We start from the raw sequence: 19,782 nt of genomic DNA, 5'->3' as shown, positions 1-19,782 counted from the left end.
TAAGACACACTGATGAGAGTAGCACTTCACTTGATCAGTATGTGTTTTTTGGGGGGGAGAGCTTTCGTTTAAAAGACGAACGTTTCTATGAAGTGGAACCCCCCCGGATCCAAAAGTACGTTTGCCCACAATTAACCGTTCCAAGCTCGACCCCGTCGTGAGCTTTCAGATCTGCTATTTTCACTTGGAAGATTTCAAAATTTCAATACAGAAAATTGGACTTGAGCAACTTTCAGTTGTAGTTCAGAATCAGAATCACTTTATGTGTCACTTTCTCCATATACTTGCAAACATACAGAAAATGAAATATCGTTCCCCCTCAGTCACTTGCAGTGCAACATAAAAACATCAAGAAACAGTAGTGATGCAGTACTGATGCATACATAGTGCAGAGAATGTTAGAGAGGCAGGGGCTGAAATTTCTAAAAGGGCACTTTTGGTGAAAATATCGAAAATAGCCCACCTCCAAGCTCACAACACGTTGCAGCGCGTTGTGAGCTTGGAGGTCGGCTATTTCTGATGCTTGATTTCTACACAGAGGACAATTATTCTTTCAACATAAGATGCTGCTTTCAAGTTCAGAGAGAGTTTGGACAAGGCAATTGACCAGTCGCTATGCCCCTCCTAAACCCGTGCTTGCCCAATGCCACGTTAGCGACATGTTACTAAGGCGGGTGCCTTGGCAAGCTGCCATGGCGGCGTGCAGAGGAGGAGAAGCCAGCTGTCAATCCCATGTTAAACCTGCCACAAACGCACGTCCAGGAAGAAAACAATAGCCTATACTAAAGTCAGATTAACATACAGTACACAAGTGTTACCAGTTATATTTTCTCATGAAGTGCTCCTAAATTATTCCCGTGGGTTTGTGTAGGTCAGTGCAATCCGTTCTGTTTTTGTTTCAGTGTTTGTGACACGGAAGCGAGTGGGTGGGACGTTCGCGAACGAATCGAGTCTTTTGAACGACTCTTTGAAATGAACGATATGATTCGGTTCACAGTAGGGAGCCGTTCCTTTCTAATGAACAGTGGTGAGAAAAGTACTAAATTTCTTTACGTAGATAAACCTATCAATACTGCAATCAAGTTTGGAATGTTATTAATGTACTTGAGTAAAAGTAAAATAGTATTGGTATCAAAATGTACTTAAAGTACCAATATTAGAACGTACTCATGCAGAATGTCCTGTTTCACAGGTTTTCCAATGAGTAAAATGTAGAAAAATAATTTGCAAATAGCCGATCTACAAGCTCACAATGAATCGCAATGTGACACATTGTGAGCTTGTAGATCACCTATTTTCAAATGCCAGAAATGTATCCAATGGCCAAAATGTATAGGCCTCATTTGGGTGGAAGTGATTTGCAATCATAATCAAAATCTACAAAGTAACCAGTAACTAAAATGAGCAGTCTTTTGAACGGCTCTTTGAAAGGAACGGATCTCAGAGATCCGGCTCACTTCAAAGAACCATAAATCCCATCTCTATCTAGCAGCCAGACTAGCGGTACACCGATGCGCGCCGGCATGGCAGCTTGCCAAGTCAGCTGCGGTTAGTAACCTGTTGCTAACTTGGCATTGGACAAGGACGGCTTTAGGAGGGGCATAGCGACTGGTCAATTCTCTTGAATGCTGCCTTCAAGGTATGGCATGGAAAGAGGGGCATTTGCGTTTCTTTCACCATAGTAAAAACTGCATTCATGGTCTGGAGAGGGCACTTTTTAGAAACGGATAAAAGGGCAGGGGCTCAAGCCCCTTTTGATGTCTATATATGTGTGCAGGTGCTTGCATACAATACAGTACAGTATTAGACACTCCCCTGCAGTGCACCACCTACTGTACTGTACTGTACAAGCAAAGCTCTATCTACGCTTTGCAAAGCCAACAACACAACAGGACCTTGGAGACTCTTAAACAAACATTGCAGCACTGAACTGAACAATGCATCCATTGTTTCCAGCCTGAGCCCATAGAGACCATGCATGCACACATCCTTATCCACGCACAGCAGAGATGGGGACTCGAGACGCACGCGAGTCGCCATGCATGCACGACTTGAGACTCGACTCGCACTGCATTGTGCATTGATTTAAGGGTCCTGGTTTGAGGGGCTGAATATAAAGTATGCACCGTTTACCATTTTTATTTACCATTTACATACAAACACAGTCAGTCACACGCACGCATGCACGCACACACACGCACACACACGCACACACACGCATACAGTATGCTGCGGCTCTCCCAGAGTAAGCATTAAATTGAAAGTGTGCGGCTTGCAGCCCCTCTGATAGTTCAAGGTCAAGGTTACCCCCTCCCCCCTCACACACATAATCAGTCACGCACCCCCCCCCCCCCCCCCCCCCCCCCCCTCCCATCCCCTCCTCCTCCCCCCCATCTGTGTGTGATTGTGTTGGGATTACCCTGCTCACCCTGGGGCGCACACACATCATGGACATGATCAGGCTATCCTAACAGCACACACACACACACGCGCGCGCGCACACACACACACACACACACACACACACACACACACACACACACACACACACACACACACACACACACACACACACACACACACACACATCATGGACATGATCAGGCTATCCTAACAGCGCGCACGCACGCACACAAAATTTCAATTTTCAATTCAAAGGAGCTTTATTGGCATGTGAAAGCATGCGTTTACATTGCCAAAGCAAGTGTCAGAATATAATAAAAACAGTTGAAAAGGGGAACATATTTACAGTTGGAGGGGGTAAACAGAGCTATGTCACATTTTGGTGACTTTAAAGTGGGCCATGGACAACTTTTTACGGATCACAAGTAAATATCCCTTTATTTTTTGTTCATTACATTTTGTTTTTATTTAAAAAATATATATATATATATAATTTAACTGTTCTGCTGCCGTTGATCGGTAATGTCCGCGATTTGTTTACAACGCACATCGGGCGTGCACGCGAAGTGAACGTCCTCCATAGTAAATCCATTGAGAGGCCCATAAAGAGACTTCATTTACTCCAAAAGAGACATTTTGAAACAAAGGGTGGTCTGCATACTCTACACTGTACTCTCGGCTGGGCGCAGCCATGTTTCCCTTCTGGACCCACACTGTCATGTGACTAGATGACGTAATCGTTGCCGTCAAGTGATAATCCAAAAAAACAAAAACAACCCCCTTCCGGCCCTTCAAAATAATAGCGGCGGACTTTGGAGGAAACGGTGCGGCACCAAGGCACCAAGCAAACTTCAGATTAAAAGGCAGTTATAGTGTTAACACAGTTGGTGCCGAATGTAAAGTGGGACCTCTTATATTGCCGTTTCGCCACCAAAATGGTACAAAGGGTTAAAAAATAGTGTGCACGCTGGTGCACAAATTTGTGCACAGATCATGCACTATGCATGTGCACGCTTTTCACAGCTTTCAAACAAAAGAATCCGCTTGGAAATCCGTTCAGGCATTCAGGAGATAGCAGCCCTTATGTTTTCTTCAAATGTAAACAAACATGGCTGCCATGTTTGATAGATGGGGTTGGTATGGGGGTTAAACATGCAATTTTGCGATCGCGATCATGCCTAGTGCATTGTTGGAGGTCCAAAAAACATTTTTGAAAAAAAAAAAAAACTTTTTTGATTTTTTTTCTTTCTTTTTTTTAAGACGATTGGCAGGGAAGGCCATAGTTAAAAAGACGATTTCATTATAGAAATCGTCTTTTTGGCATGGTATGAGTTTTAAAAAAAAGAAATCAAAGGAATTGCATAAATAAATGTAAAATACTTTTTTGGGGGGTAGGACATTCCACATTTTGGTGGCATAATGGTAGAATGAATCCATCCCCATGTTTGCGCCGAATCCGGGGGGAAGGAGATCAGCGTAGCTCCCTCTGTTATTGTGCCTGGGTGTTCCTCACTCTTCTGAAGTAGTTTGGCAGACAGGTACTATCATGGTCACTGGTCCCTTGAGCAGGGGTTTTCAAAGTGGGTGACGGGGCACCCTGGGGTGCCGTGACGGCAGTCCAGGGGTGCCGCAAGATAATTTTATATTTTGGGGAATTTATTTGGTCACAATTTCTAGTATAATTTTAAACTTGAACTTAGTGTTAGTGTTGAACTAAAATGTTATTTTCAGTCAGTTCTAACCAAAAGGGTTATATTATCTCAACATTTTCCTTGCAACATAATCACTAAAATATGCTATAAATATAAGGTGCTGGGAGTGAAAATTATGAATATAATATAGGGGTGCCTTGGATGAAAAGAAAATGTATAGGGGTGCCCTGAGCCAAAAAAGGTTTGGGAACCCCTGCCCTCGAGTATCATTAAAACCAGACCCATTGCAAGTTGCTGCACTCTGTGTGTGTGTGTGTGTGTGTGTGTGTGTGTGTGTGTGTGTGTGTGTGTGTGTGTGTGTGTGTGTGTGTGTGTGTGTGTGTGTGTGTGTGTGTTTGTGTTTGTGTACGTGTAGAGACTTGGTTGTTGACACCTAAGGTGTGGATAGATTGAATGCTGACACTCTCAATGCAACTTGAGAACGGCTGCTCCTGTTGCAGCACTTCAAGAAGGGTTTGTGCGTTTTGTGCGTCAGCGTTGTGTTTGCGTGTGTGTGTTTGTGTGTGTCAGTGGTGTGTGTGCAGGGGCGTCACAAGGGATGGGGGGGAAGTGGGACTGAGTTACTAGTGCCCAAGGTGGGGGGGCCTTAATTATTATATACTTTTGCTATTGAAAAATAGCAGATATACAAGCTCACAGCGCAGCACTGAGAGCCAGGCTGCGAGCTTATAGATCTGCTATTTTTGAAAAGTCGTGAAAATGTGTGCAAATCTTTGAATATATGTATTTTTTAAGCGAACATTTATAACTCAAATGTTGCTTCTAGGGCGTCCCTGGAACTAAATATTTTGAGATGGGGGTCCGTGGTCAAATAGTACATATCATTTTGAGGGTCCTTCTCACATGAAAAGGTTTGAGCACCACTGACAAAGAAACATAGGTTTTTCAAAAAAACTGTAGAAGGATTTGAAATATTCAAAGACTTAAAAAAAAAAAACAGCAGATCTACAAGGCACTCGGTGCCGCGCTGCAAGCTTGTATATCTGCTATTTTTCAATAGTTAAAGCACAAAATAATGGGGGGGCTCGCAGTGAATCCTTGTACCCAGGGCCCAGAATGCGGTGCGACACCTCTGCATGTGTGTTTGTGTGTGTCAGCGTTGTGTGTGTCTTGTGTGCGTCAGTGCCTTTCCTCCTGAGAGTCATTGGGGGGATGAGGTGATGTCAGTGAGAAGCAACAGGTGATACTCTAGCTGTGGTTGTGAGTGTGGATGTGAGGTAAGAGACGAGAGGAGATACTGGAGATACTGCAACCTTAGCGAGCGCTCAGAGTGCTGGGATGTAATATTCATAAGAGCCTTAAAGTGTTTCTGTTACCTGACATCAGAGAGCTCCGCGCGGACAGCCCAGAGCAGAGCAGAGCGCAGAAGCTCCCACAAAGTCTCGTCTCCAATGAGCCTCATATTGATCTGTATTGGGATAGGACGTGGACCCCCGTCTGAGAAGACTTCGTGGCGGGGGACCCCACCAGAAGGGAAGATCTAAATTATTCAACAATGAAAATGTCATACTGTAGCTGGTGTATGGTGGTTGAACTGATTGTGATGCTAAATTAACTAGTTTTGCTGGAGGGTGGGGGGCCTGGAACCCCTTTTAACTCATTTGCTGCCAAGCCCGAAAATCCCGAAAAAATCCCATTGTACCTCCCTGCCAAGCCCGTAAATCCCGGAAATTAAAAAAAAAAAAAAAAAAATCATTTTTTTTTTTTTTTTTTAATTTTGACCCCAAAAAATGTTGTAGGCATGATAGCAATCGCGAAATCGCATGTTTAACCCCCATAGCAACCCCATCTTTCAAGCATGGCAGCCATCTTTGTTTACATTTTAGGAAAACATAATGGCTGTTATCTCATGAATGCCTGAACGGATTTCCATTCGGATTTTTTTGTTTGAAAGCTGTGAGCAATGTGGACACACGTGGTGCATGATCTAGGCATGGGTGTGCATGATCCATGCACTATGAATTACATGGAAGTCTATGGAGACTTATGGCAGGTGGGAGTACGAAGGTATTGTTAAATGGCAGCAGATGAGTTAAGGACCCCTGGGGGTCCCCAGACCCCGCTTTAAGAACCTCTGGCCCACAGTACAAACAGCAGTGAAGTGTTGTTCATTTGACTGTTATAAAACAGATAGTTCCTCTTGTTTATTATACACTTCTATTATACTGTATATTACAAAACGTTTAGAAACGTAACTTCGGTCGATTATTTATACCAATTGGTATTGCATTTTGTATAATTTGTATCATTTATTAGTCACCTTTACAACGAGATATAACTTGTAAGCAGCGCGTAATCGTGGAATGAGTAAAAATGCCCCAATATGCTTCTATTGGTATTCACTCTCGTTTAGAATTTCATATTAGCGTTGACTCCACCCTGTCTGTCTGCATGTGTGTGTGTGCATGTGTGTGTGTGTGTGTGTGTGTGTGTGTTCAACAGGGTCGGGTGGAGGTGGAGGCCGGTAATGAGAACATGAAGTTTGAGACGGGACCGTTCTCCCACTACGGAGTCATGGCTCTGAACGCACCGTCAGCGGGTGAGACACACACACACACACACACACACACACACACACACACACACACACACACACACACACACACACACACACACACACACACACAGTAACAGTTTTGGACATTTGAGGTTCCCACCTGACAGAGACCATATCTAGTATACTATGTACATATCATGTGTCCACACTCTAGAGAAGCTGACATTTCTGTCCACTCACTCTGTGTCTCAGAGGAAGGCCGTGGACTGTTCAGAAACCTGTCCACTCACTCTGTGTCTCAGAGGAGGGCCGTGGACTGTTCAGAAACCTGTCCACTCACTCTGTGTCTCAGAGGAGGGCCGTGGACTGTTCAGAAACCTGTCCACTCACTCTGTGTCTCAGAGGAGGGCCGTGGACTGTTCAGAAACCTGTCCACTCACTCTGTGTCTCAGAGGAAGGCTGTGGACAGTTCAGAAACCTGTCCACTCACTCTGGGCGCTTTTCGACCGGCAAAGAACCGGTTCGGGTTCTTTCTGCCGCCTATGGGATGAACCAGAGGTGAGCTTTTCCACCGAGAACCGAGTTGGTTCCGGACCGTAAAAGTTGGTTCGGAACGGGAACCACAAAATCCTTGGTTCCTCTGGTTCAGTCTGGTGGAAACGCAGGCCGGTTCGCGGCCGTGTTCGCAAGAACGAACCAAGGTTCCAAGAACAAACCAAGGCTCCAAGAAAGTTGAACGGCACTGGTTCTTGAACCAAGGTTATTTTGGTGGAAAAGGCCCCTCTGTGTCTCAGAGGATGAAACCTGCCTGCCAGTTGACAGGTTTGGTCATTTCAAATAGGATTTCAAAAGTTGTATTTTAGTTTTGTATTGATGCAAGAACGATGGCTTCTATTATAGCATACAGCTAGCTTTACAGGTAGAGAACTGGTAGGCAGGTTTCTGAACTGTCCACAGGACACCTATGAGACACAGAGCCAGTAGACAGACATGGTGCCATTTTATAATGAGCAAGGACCAATTAATATGAGGCTAACTTTGAAAATGGGTCAAACGTGCTCCTTTTAAGCCTGAATTATACTTCGTGGTAGGACGGTGTGTATATTGGGCTAACCTTGAGCCCCACCTTCGTGCGGTGGAGCAGAAGACGAGACATGTTCTGTAGAGTCGACATAAAACATTCACACGCACACTTTCATTTCCTGTGTGCTGTGTGGAGTTCAGCCTGGCTTCAGATGCAGTTTCACATGTTTCCCTTTTTGGATGTAGCAATTTATCACAATGTATCACAATATCACAATATATCACAATGTAGAAACATGCACACTTTACTGATACAATATCACAATGTAGAAACACACACTTTACTGTTACAATATCACAATGTAGAAACACACACTTTACTGTTACAATATCACAATGTAGAAACACACACTTTACTGATACAATATCACAATGTAGAAACACACACTTTACTGTTACAATATCACAATGTAGAAACACACACTTTACTGTTACAATATCACAATGTAGAAACACACACTTTACTGATACAATATCACAATGTAGAAACACACACTTTACTGTTACAATATCACAATGTAGAAACACACACTTTACTGTTACAATATCACAATGTAGAAACACACACTTTACTGATACAATATCACAATGTAGAAACACACACTTTACTGTTACAATATCACAATGTAGAAACACACACTTTACTGTTACAATATCACAATGTAGAAACACACACTTTACTGATACAATATCACAATGTAGAAACACACACTTTACTGATACAATATCACAATGTAGAAACACACACTTTACTGATACAATATCACAATGTAGAAACACACACTTTACTGATACAATATCACAATGTAGAAACACACACGTTACTGTTACTGCACATGTAACAGGCCCAATAATTTAAAATGTAAAAGTACAAAGGTATTGGTATCAATTCTACTTGCCAAAAAAGCCAAACCTTATGCTTCTATACCACTACATCTTCTGAGAGGCAGTTAATGTACATTTTACTCCACTACAAGTATATGCCAGTTTTAGTTAGGCTACTAGGTAGTTATTTTGTGGCATAAATTAACTGATAAATTGAATTGGAGTGTTGTCTTTATACTAAAAACTTTGTCAAAAATATCAAAATGTCTATATTTGAACACTTAAAAAAAAAGATTGATATTATCATCAATATCGATATCAAGGTATTTGGTCAAGAATATTGCAATATTTGTTTTTGTCCAAATCGCCAAACACTAGTGTACCACACTGTAGAAACACACTTCACTGTTACCGGCAGGGCAGGAAATTCACGGCGGCCACGACGTTGCCCCTCTCTTTGGCCGCGTGCCCCTCGAAAAATGACATGCCCAAACGGCCACAGTGGCCGTGGTGCCCTGGCGCCCACAGCAGTCCATTAACTGCTTTTTACCGTTTTTCCCTCTGCGCGATTTTCCAGGCATTACGGTAACAGCAGTGCGTCGTTGGTTGAGCTGCGCACATGACCAGTAGTAGATTCCATTTACGCTCGTAGTAGCAGCATAGCAGCCGCCGCATAGTGGAGCCGACGGAGTCCCGCGACACAGTGTTTATACAAGTTACAACACAAAAACATCACCGGGCTAAACGGGAGTTTTATATAACGCAGCCTGTTGAATAAATCCGAATGTGCGAACGAATGCCTTCAAACGGAGCTCTGCTGAGCTCAGGACAACAACCAAAATGCAGCACAAGGGAACCAAAAGCTAATCTTTCCACGAGAGGCTGAGCTGTCAGAAAGTACATTATTGTTGAGAAAGGGATCACTCCGCGAACGGGAGGGAGGAGTTTGTGTGCGTGTGTGCGTGCGTGCACATGGCCAGTGGTGGAAAAAATGTTTTACTCAAGTAAAAGTATCAATAGCCTACTGCAATGTAGAAATACTTCCGTTGCAAGTAAAGTCCTCAAATTAAAAATATACTTGAGTAAAAGTACAAAAGTATTGGTATCAAAATGTACTTAAAGTACCAAAAGTAAAAGTACAACATGTTTGAAAATAGCAGATCTACAAACTCACAACGCATAGTTATGCGACACATCTTGGGCTTGTAGATCTGCTATTTTTTCTACAAGCTTGATTATTTTCAAATAGCCTAAATAGGGCTAAAGTGGTTCATGTATGTGTAATAATATTATAATTTATATATGCAAAGTAACTGGTAACTAAAGATGTCAAATAATTGTAGTGGAGTAAAAGTACAATATTTGGAGCCGAGATGTAGTGGAGTAGAAGTAACTCAAGTAAGTGTTAGAAATACTCAAAATTACAATAAACAATTAAGTACAATACTTAAGTAAATGTACTTAGTTACTTTAAACCACTGCACATGGCAAAACAGAAATAAACAGGTTCTTGATATTTATTTAATTGAAAGGTATTACATTAAACCTTAAAGTTTAAGCTAAATTAATTATGACTGTGGCGTGGACTTAAAATCATTGTTTTAATGATGGCCTTCCTGCCCTGGCACTTGGCCTTTGTGCCCTCAAAAATTTGACAACACCAAAGGCCAATTGGCCTTGCCCCTAAACTGACGAAATTCTAGGCCTGGTTACCGGTGAAGTAAAAGGCCTGTATTAAAAAATGTAAAAGTACAAAGGTATTGGTATCAAAATATACTTGCCAAAAAAAATATATATATACAAAAAAATGTGCCAAACCTTAATAGCCTTTATGCTTCTATACCATTACATCTTCTGAGAGGCAGTTAATTAATGTACATTTTACTCCACTTACTATGTAGTTACTGTAAGCATAAACTAACTGACAAATTGGATGGAGGTGTTCAATACTTTAAAAGCTTTTCAGAATTGGTCAAAAATACAGAATTGTCTATTTTTGAACACTTCTTAATAAAAGAAAAAGAAGAGTGATATCATTGTCACAATGTCGATATCAAGGTATTTGGTCAAGAATATCCTGATATTAGATTTTGTCCAAATTGCCCAACCCTATAGTGTTCTCAGTACTTTTATTTCTACTTCACTTCTTCTCAGTGGTAAATAGTGTATTTTTAATCCACTACAATTATTTGATAACTTTAGTTACTTTGTAGATTTTGATTATTATTACAAAACATACATGAACCACTTCAGCCCAGTTTACATTTCGGCCATTTGAAAATAGCCGATCTACAATCTCGAATTTGCGACGCATTGTGAGATCTGCATTTTCAAAAGATTTGTCTACATTTGAAAACCTGTGATACGGGACATTCTGCAGAATGAGTACTTTCTACTTTTACATTTTGATACCAATACTGTTGTACTTTTACTCAAGTAAATTTTGAATTCCAGTACTTCCAGTACTTGAGACAGAGGATTTCTACATTGCAGTATTGATACTTAAAGGACAACTTTGTTTTTTTACAACAAGGGTTCATATTTTAGATTGCAATTAGAGAAAAGAAAAAGTTAGTTTTATGTGGGTCATGCATACGCATGGGGGCATGCAAACAAGTGGCTAAACATGTCTTTTTAGACACAATAAGCCAGCAGTTTCTTTATTGCTATTTACAGTATCACTTAAGTCACATCCAACCATGAAATGTTGCGTTGTATCTTGGGAATGGGCTTATTCTATGTAAAATTACATATTTAGCCACTTGTACGCATGCCCCCAGCCACTGAAATAAAAATCTCTAAAACAATAGAAAATTATTTTAACAACATATTTTATATTCTTTAATTACAATCTAAAATATGAACCCTTGTTGTAAAAAACTAAAGTTGTCCTTTAAGTAAAGAAAGTAGTTTTTCCACCACAGCACCTGTTATCGCAGCCCTGCCCAGTGTGAAGACAACATCACTCATTAGTAGTGTCAGTCCCAGCTGGTCAGGTGGTCACAGGTCAGCCCAACACACTTGAGCTTTAATGCTTAATTCATGCTGCGCTGCCCTGCCGCGGTCAGTGTCACTGACACACCGTCCTGCCACGAAGTATAAATCACACTTAACGCTCTAGGACAAGGTTATGATGATGAGAGCTTTTTTAACATGATAAATATAGAGGTAGCAACTCTGGTGACACCTAGTGGTGTGCTGCTGTCATAACTGCCTGGATATTGTGTGCGTGTACAATGATAATTGTGTTAATCCAGTGTTGTGAAGTGTCAAGTTTAGAGAATATTTCTGTTAACACATTTGTTAGAATTTTTGTATTTATTTTTACGAGCAGTGGTTCTCAAATCTTTTCAAGTCAAATGTTTTGTAAATTATTCAAAGTTTTTGATATTTTTTAAAAAGAATTCAAAGAATAGCAGACGTGCAAGCTTGTAGATTTGCTATCTTTGAATTACCACCATATAAATGGCTTAACTACTTTAGCTGGGGACCCCCCTTCCCCCCAAAGGACCCCTGGGGGTCCCCAGACCCCACTTTGAGAACCACTGTTATAGAGAGGATATTTAAAGTCTACTGCAGATATTGACACCGTCTTGCTGTCACTGCTTTGCTGTGTTAACGTGTGTATCATAAACTAACTGTTATGTTTCTATTTTTGGATCAACTGTTGTCTATGTTTCATATGCACACATTATGCAGCTTCTCTATGTGCAAGTATGTGCAGCTGTTGTTGTGTCAAGCAGTCAAAACGCCTCTCTGTTGTTCAGTGTATCTACTGTTTACAGTTCAATAAAATAAACATTATGAATTTTACAATTTAGGCACTCTTAATCCAGAGGGATTTACAGTAAGAAAGGTGAACACCGGGTAATGCATCAATTGCATAAACATAGTAGGATCTATTAGGACCATACTCTAGTTCAGTGATACTCAAAATGGACTGATTCTTTCAAGATATTTTGAGATGTTGCCCTCTCATGCAAATTCAACAACCACAGTATGTTTAATTTGCCAGAAAACAGTGTCAGTTATTAAGATCAACATTATAAGGCACCAATGAAAGACAGAAGTTATCAAGTATCATAAATGTAGACATTTTATCAAGTGGCCCCTGGCGCCTTGCCCTTTTTGTAATGTGACCCACAGTTCCAGCTGTTTGAGTGTCCCTGCTCTAGGTAAACCAAGTATCGGTCTAAACATTCTAATATATATAATTTAATAAAATGTATAATCTGTACATTAAAACTATAGGATGCCAGATCAACAAATGAACCTGACATCGGTCTACATATCATCCTATCTAAATTACATTTTAACAGGGCTTTAAATCTTTGCAGTTCAGTAGTTTATCCTCACATTTGCTAAACCCCTGAATATTCATATGGAACATAAATAAGAATTACTTTTACTGAAAACAAACCAACAGTTCTTCCTCATTATGACAAACTTATACAAAAAGAAAACCCCACACCTCTACAGTCAAAGACTAAAACAACAGCAAAAACATGAGTGAAAACTTTGTAAACGTTTAAATGCCACGTGAGGACGAGCCAGACAACAATGCCCCAGTGTTTCTCTCTCAGCCAGCAGCTGAGCACAGCAGCCGTCTCTCTCATCATGATAGTAAATAGAAAGAAGAAAATATGCCAGTGATGCCCAACCTGTGGGTCGGGCCCCTGGTAGGCCGTGAGGATATTGCAAGTGGGCCTCGAATAATTAAAAAACACTTCACGGTTTTATTGATGAAGACAAGCTTAATTGGCTTCAATTAAAGAAACTTGCGTTGATGTGAGTGTGCACACCAGCCTTACCTCAAAGATTATTTATCGACAACTGTAGTAATTTAATCACAGATTAAACTGGACTATCTTCATGTTTAAAGCATAAAATAATGCAGCCAGATTTGTGTCGAATGGCACGCTGAAAATGCCACATCTACAGTGTTGCACATTAAGTTAATACACAGAAGATGTAGAGAGGTTGATACAGTATGTATGAATGGACTTCATGTCTGACCTTGGGGGCGACATAATAAGGCATAAATATCACCCAGTGACTCAGGGAGATAAGGAAGAGGAGAGACTATGGCCGTGGGAAAATGAAGAAGGTTATTCTGTGATGATAAGCTGGAGCAGAGACGAGGAGGAGAGGGCAGGGGCGTCAATTGGGTATGGCAGGGGTATGCAGCTGCCATACCCTCAAAAGTTGCTTTTAAATATAAATCCATGAATGTCTCTTTGTCTATCTGCGCTGGTTATTATGTTGTTAAATTACAGTAAAATAACTACAAATGCAAAATTTAACAAAATGGTCACTTTAACAAGGTATTTTAATTATATTCTCCACACTTTTATTCTCCCCATCTTGACAAAATGGTAGCCTATATTCCCAGGTTCCGCAAGTCAGCTGCACAGGTGCAATGCATTATTGTTAATTGTGGCACGTTTACTAACACGCCTAGTTTAGCTGCACTTGAACCAAACCGTTCCAGGCTGCCATATCCAGCCCAAGAAACCGTAGAAACGGGGAAAAAAATAAAATGTACTTCTTAAAATAAATGTATCATGCCTGTTGCTAAGGTATGGCAACATGACTGGTGTCTTGCACGGTGCGCCTACCTTAGCTTTTTCTGAACTGACGCCACTGATGGAGACAAAGAGGGATCAGTGTTGCCAGTTTTTGCAAGAGAAATAAGCAACCAGGTATATGAAAACAAGCACAAAAGAAGCGACTATCATAGGCCACATGCATGAGCCCTTTAAACCGATATGCATCGGATACTTCCGTCGACACATACATTAATTCTGGGCGTCCTTGATTTAAAGATGTTTGAGAACCACTGATTTAAACAACATTAGGAAGCAAGCCCAAATAAGCAAACTACACTTTAGAAACAAGACAGTCTAATAAACCGCAACCCGCAACTAGGCTCCCAATCAGAGCATACGAGCGGAGTGGAGCGCGAGCGGCGCGGGGAGTGGAGCGGGCCGTTTTTGACGTGAGCGTGAGCGAGCGACTTTTCAAACGGGTCTGAGCGGCTTCGGAGCGAGGATTTTCCTCCGCTCCTTGGAGCGCAGACCTCCTCCGCTCCTGGCCGACCCTGTTGGGGCCGCGCACCGCATGTTTCCAACAAAACAGTGCCGGGTGCAGTAGTGGCAGTACAGCAATATGTCGTTACCGCGGAGAGGAGAACAGACAGAGAATTCCCTTCATCAAGATTTCACAAAATGTATCTATATCATCCACACAAGTAGGCTAGGCTATGTTATAATAAGTAGCCTACCTTGTGTCAGTTAAGCCAGTCAAAGGATACGATTTTAAATGCAAGTGAGACTGATTTTGCTGAATGAAAAACACACGCCACGACTCGCCTCCCTCTCTCGGTTGTGGTGATTAGCCTAATCAATAACCAACAGGATTTAATATTGCCCGTCTTAAAATACAATGCCTTAGATTGCCTAGACAGATCTCCATCAAGCCGAGGCTCACATTACCGCAGGCGTTTGTGTTGGATGGGAACACACTGGCGAAGGAGAAAGTGTTTCGAAACTTTTTTTTGCTGCTTTTTGACGACCCTGAGCGGAGCGCGGAGTGAGCGGTGAGCGGAGCGATACGCAAATCGAGCGGAGCGGTGGAGCGGGGGGGAGCGGAGCGGCGGGGGGCGCGACATGAGCGAAGAGTGAACGGTACCATAGACCCCTGGAGCGCGGAGCGGCTTTCCGTCCCGCTCCACTCCGCTCGTGTGCTCTGCTCCCAATGAATATAAACAAGGCCAAAGTCGCTTATAATAAGCAGATATGGCAACACAGGGAGGTGTGTGTGTGTGGTGGGGGTTGCTTCCACATTCTACAACTCATCCTTGAATCTGCCACACACACACACACGCGCACGCACACACACACACACACACACACACACACACACACACACACACACACACACACACACACACACACACACACACACACACACCCCGGTGATTTTTAGTATTCTAATTATTTTACCTCAAAGTATTCGAATAGTCGAATATTCGACAGGACTCGCCAAACTGTCAAATATTAAGTAAGCAAGAGGTGAACATTGTGAAAATAGCCGATCTACATGCTTGTGAGCATGTAGATCTGCTATTTTCACAATATTTATCTGTGGAACCGAGTCACATTAAATGTAATACCTACAATTCCAAGTGCTTGTCAGGGTGGGGGTCCCCAGTTCAAATATGTTTATTTTGGGGGTCACAGCCTAAAAAATTTAGAGAACCCCTGGTATAGAGCATTAACAAATTCATCCACATCTAGCCAAGCTTTATAAACCATGAAGAAATATATATACTGTATATTTTTAAAGAGAAAACAATAAAAAAAAAAAAAAAAAAGCGAATATTCGACTTTGGTGAACAATGTCGAATAGTGACTTTGATATTCGAATATTTGAATATTTGATGAATGCCCTAACACACACACACACACACACACACACACACACACACACACACACACACACACACACACACACACACATATTATTGTCGCTGTCGGGCAGAAACCTCTTATCAGCACTATATTATAACTTTTAGGGTTAGCGTTTTTCCAAAACGAACGCCCCTAACTTGATCATACCACGGCGACACACCACAGCATCAAAAGTAGCAGATCTGCATGTTCGCAAACATGCTTTGAGCTTTTCGTCGATCTTTTTTTTGCTTTTGTTGAATTTGAATCCTGAAGTAACTGTTTTGGACACATGAGGTTTCCATATGACCTTATAGGTATGTCCAAAACCCTTCCTTTCCAGGGAATGGAAAAAAAATGGATGCAGTGTACAGTAGTTATTATTTAATCACAGCTCCTGTTAATACTTTCCATTGGTTTAAATATTCATAGAACACACAGACAGGCTCACTCAGCCACTTTCACTTTGAAGCGTTTTCAGAAATAGCAGTAAGAAATAGCTGATCTGTTGAACAAGTTGAACTTGTACATTAGCTATTTTTCTTTTCTACTTTTGTGCGACAGTATCATGTGATGAACTGGGGCATTCATTTATGAAAAATATAAAAAAGCTGAAATATGGTGATAGAAGGTTTCTGCCCGACAGTGTAGATATATGGTCTCTTTACACACGCACACACGCACACACACACACACACACACACACACACACACACACACACACACACACACACACACACACACCGTGGCCCCTCATACACACATGCTCGCTGATTCACCCATAAATCTTTGACACACTCCCTCGCACACTCCCTCCCTCTCTCTCTCTCACACACACACACACACACACACACACACACACACACACACACACACACACACACACACACACACACACACACACACACACTACAGAGACTGATAACAGCGACCTTGAGGGTGCGTGGGGGTGCGGGGCTGTGAGGAGACCCTCCTAAGTCTTGTCTTATTAGGAAGCTTTCCCTCTTAATAACATCTGCATACAGTGCAGTATTAAAGGTCAGCATTACTTTGCCCCATGTTTACATAACAACACAACATACTGTATACATATTTGACCCATCATTTCCCTCTGCATACCAGCTAAGCTGCAGTAGTGTGGTGGTGTTTACATGTAGTAACACCCTGCCTTCTCTCTGTATTTTGGTGTTTTCACTGTTTGATTTGGTTGACCAAAAACATCCCTGTCTAAAGGGTCATTCCCACCGGGCAAGATAAGGATACAAAAATATCATTCTCATTTGAAGTGGATGGGAGTGGATGATAGTGTCCAGTGTGGACACTACCATCCACTTCAATTGAGAACAATATTTTTTATTGTGATCTTTATCCTTCCGGTGGGATTGACCCTTAAATGGTAAATATGGTGCATTCATATAGCACCTTTATCCAAAGCGCTTTACAATGAGTGTGCATTACATTCACCCATTCACACACATTCATACACTGATGGCAGAGGAAACCATGCAAGGCACCAACCTGCTCACCGGGAGCAACTAGGGGTTCAGAGTCTTGCTCAAGGACACTTCGACAGCAACTCTGCGGGAGCCTGGGATCGAACTGGGAATCTTCCGTTTGCCAAGCGGCCACTTTACCACTGTCTACCAAAACCAACTGTGGAAACACCAAAATACAGCGAGAGGGCAATGTTGTGTTTCTGCCAGTAAACACCACCAAAACACTACTGTAGTGGCTGATGATAACTGCTGTTATAGAGGGTTATGTACCACACTACTGTAGTGGCTGATGATAACTGCTGTTATAGAGGGTTATGTACCACACTACTGTAGTGGCTGATGATAACTGCTGTTATAGAGGGGTGGGGAAAAAAGATTGTTTTGTTATGTAAAACTATATTTGAGATAACATTGTCCTCAAGCAGATGCGTCATTTCAGGAAGGAGAAAATAAATCGAGGGTCCCAAAAAAGTCATCACTGAAGCCCTATTTTTCTTTTTTTAAACAGCAAAGATAGCCTATCTGTAAGCCCATATAAGCTCACAACGTGTCACATTGCATTGTAAACATACCGTACTTAAAACACAATAAAATGAAATTGCTCGCTTATAGTGAACTGCCTAGAATAGGGATGCAAACATAGAAAGAGGCTTGTGATTGCATCGCTGCAGACAAGAAAACACGTGTCTATAACTGTAGATATGTCTGGAGTAGATGCACTCTATAACTGTAGATATGTCTGGAGTAGATGCACTCTATAACTGTAGACATGTCTGGAGTAGATGCACTCTATAACTGTAGATATGTCTGGAGTAGATGCACTCTATAACTGTAGATATGTCTGGAGTAGATGCACTCTATAACTGTAGATATGTCTGGAGTAGATGCACTCTATAACTGTAGATATGTCTGGAGTATATGCACTCTATAACTGTAGATATGTCTGCAGTAGATGCACTCTATAACTGTAGATATGTCTGGAGTATATGCACTCTATAACTGTAGATATGTCTGCAGTAGATGCACTCTATAACTGTAGATATGTCTGGAGTAGATGCACTCTATAACTGTAGATATGTCTGGAGTAGATGCACTCTATAACTGTAGATATGTCTGGAGTAGATGCACTCTATAACTGTAGATATGTCTGGAGTAGATCCACTCTATAACTGTAGATATGTCTGGAGTAGATGCACTCTATAACTGTAGATGTGTCTGGAGTAGATGCACTCTATAACTGTAGACATGTCTGGAGTAGATGCACTCTATAACTGTAGATATGTCTGGAGTAGATGCACTCTATAACTGTAGATGTGTCTGGAGTAGATGCACTCTATAACTGTAGATATGTCTGGAGTAGATGCACTCTATAACTGTAGATATATCTGGAGTAGATGCACTCGGCACGGTAGCACTGATCTCACACCTGATTAACCTGCAATGTTCAGAGAAATGCAGAAATTATGCATAAAAGAATTGACTTGAAAAATAGTCGCCAGTTTCTGACCTCCCTAGCTTTGGTGTTCTGAGGCGAAAAGGTTTACAATATAGACAGTAACACAGTGCGCTCACTAAACTAAAGACTGTCTCTCTCTCTCTCTCTGCCTCCACCCCCCCCCCCCCCTCCCCCCCCTCCCCCTCCTCTCAGCTGTCACCCCTCCCCCCTCCCCCTCGGTGTCGCCCCCGCCCCCACGACGTCTCTCTCTTAAAAGGTTCTCTCTGTTCTCTCGTTTCCCAGGTAAACAACCATCGCATGAGGGAGGGAGAGGGTCCCCTTTTATTCTTTAAAACCCAATACGTTCACCCATTTTGTCTGTCATCTCTTTAGAGCCCCTTATCCAGCAAGTGCTAGAATTCGTGCTCACTTAGCACAGCATTTACGGTAATATCTTTTCATGTAGAGTCCTTTTTTTATTGGGTGCTCAGGTAGCGCAGGGGTCCAGTTCCTGCCGTGGACTTTTTTTTAATCTGCCTCAGGTCTTTTATTTTTTTAGAACACCACAAATCATATTAGGAACAGCAGAAACATATTGTCTGTGTAGTACATACAGTACAGTGACTTCCCAGCACGTACAGAGGTGAACGAACGCCATACACGAACAGAAAAAGATCAATGAAGCATTCTACCAAGCCATGTATTAAGCATACATGTACTCCCACTCGCCTGTCGTGCCAATACGTGGCTGAACCCGATTGGCAGGGCTGTTGTGCGCTGGATCTACCAATGGGATGCCCCCATAGTTAGTACAGCCCATGTATATACATAAGGCCTTAGGTCTTAATGGGATAAAGATGAAGTATCTGGAGCGGTTCTA

General features: G+C 41.9%; 1 protein-coding gene across 1 annotated transcript in view; it reads left to right on the top strand.

Annotated features, from left to right (window-relative positions):
• Nucleotides 1-19,782, top strand: part of LOC308299869 (metal transporter CNNM4) — a gene marked incomplete at both ends in the record, with an annotated part of 66,011 nt that overhangs the window by 41,677 nt on the left and 4,552 nt on the right. The window contains 2 exons of the mRNA XM_080743651.1: nt 6,558-6,654; nt 19,116-19,205. Of these exons, the coding sequence (XP_080599777.1) occupies nt 6,558-6,654; nt 19,116-19,205 (187 nt within the window). The remainder of the gene's footprint in view (nt 1-6,557; nt 6,655-19,115; nt 19,206-19,782) is intronic.

This window comes from Nannobrachium achirus (genome assembly GCF_963921795.1).
Source record: "Nannobrachium achirus genome assembly, chromosome: 15".
Lineage (NCBI taxonomy): Eukaryota > Metazoa > Chordata > Actinopteri > Myctophiformes > Myctophidae > Nannobrachium > Nannobrachium achirus.
The sequence above is the reverse complement of the archived record's forward strand: the minus strand, read 5'-3'. Positions and strand labels throughout refer to the sequence as shown.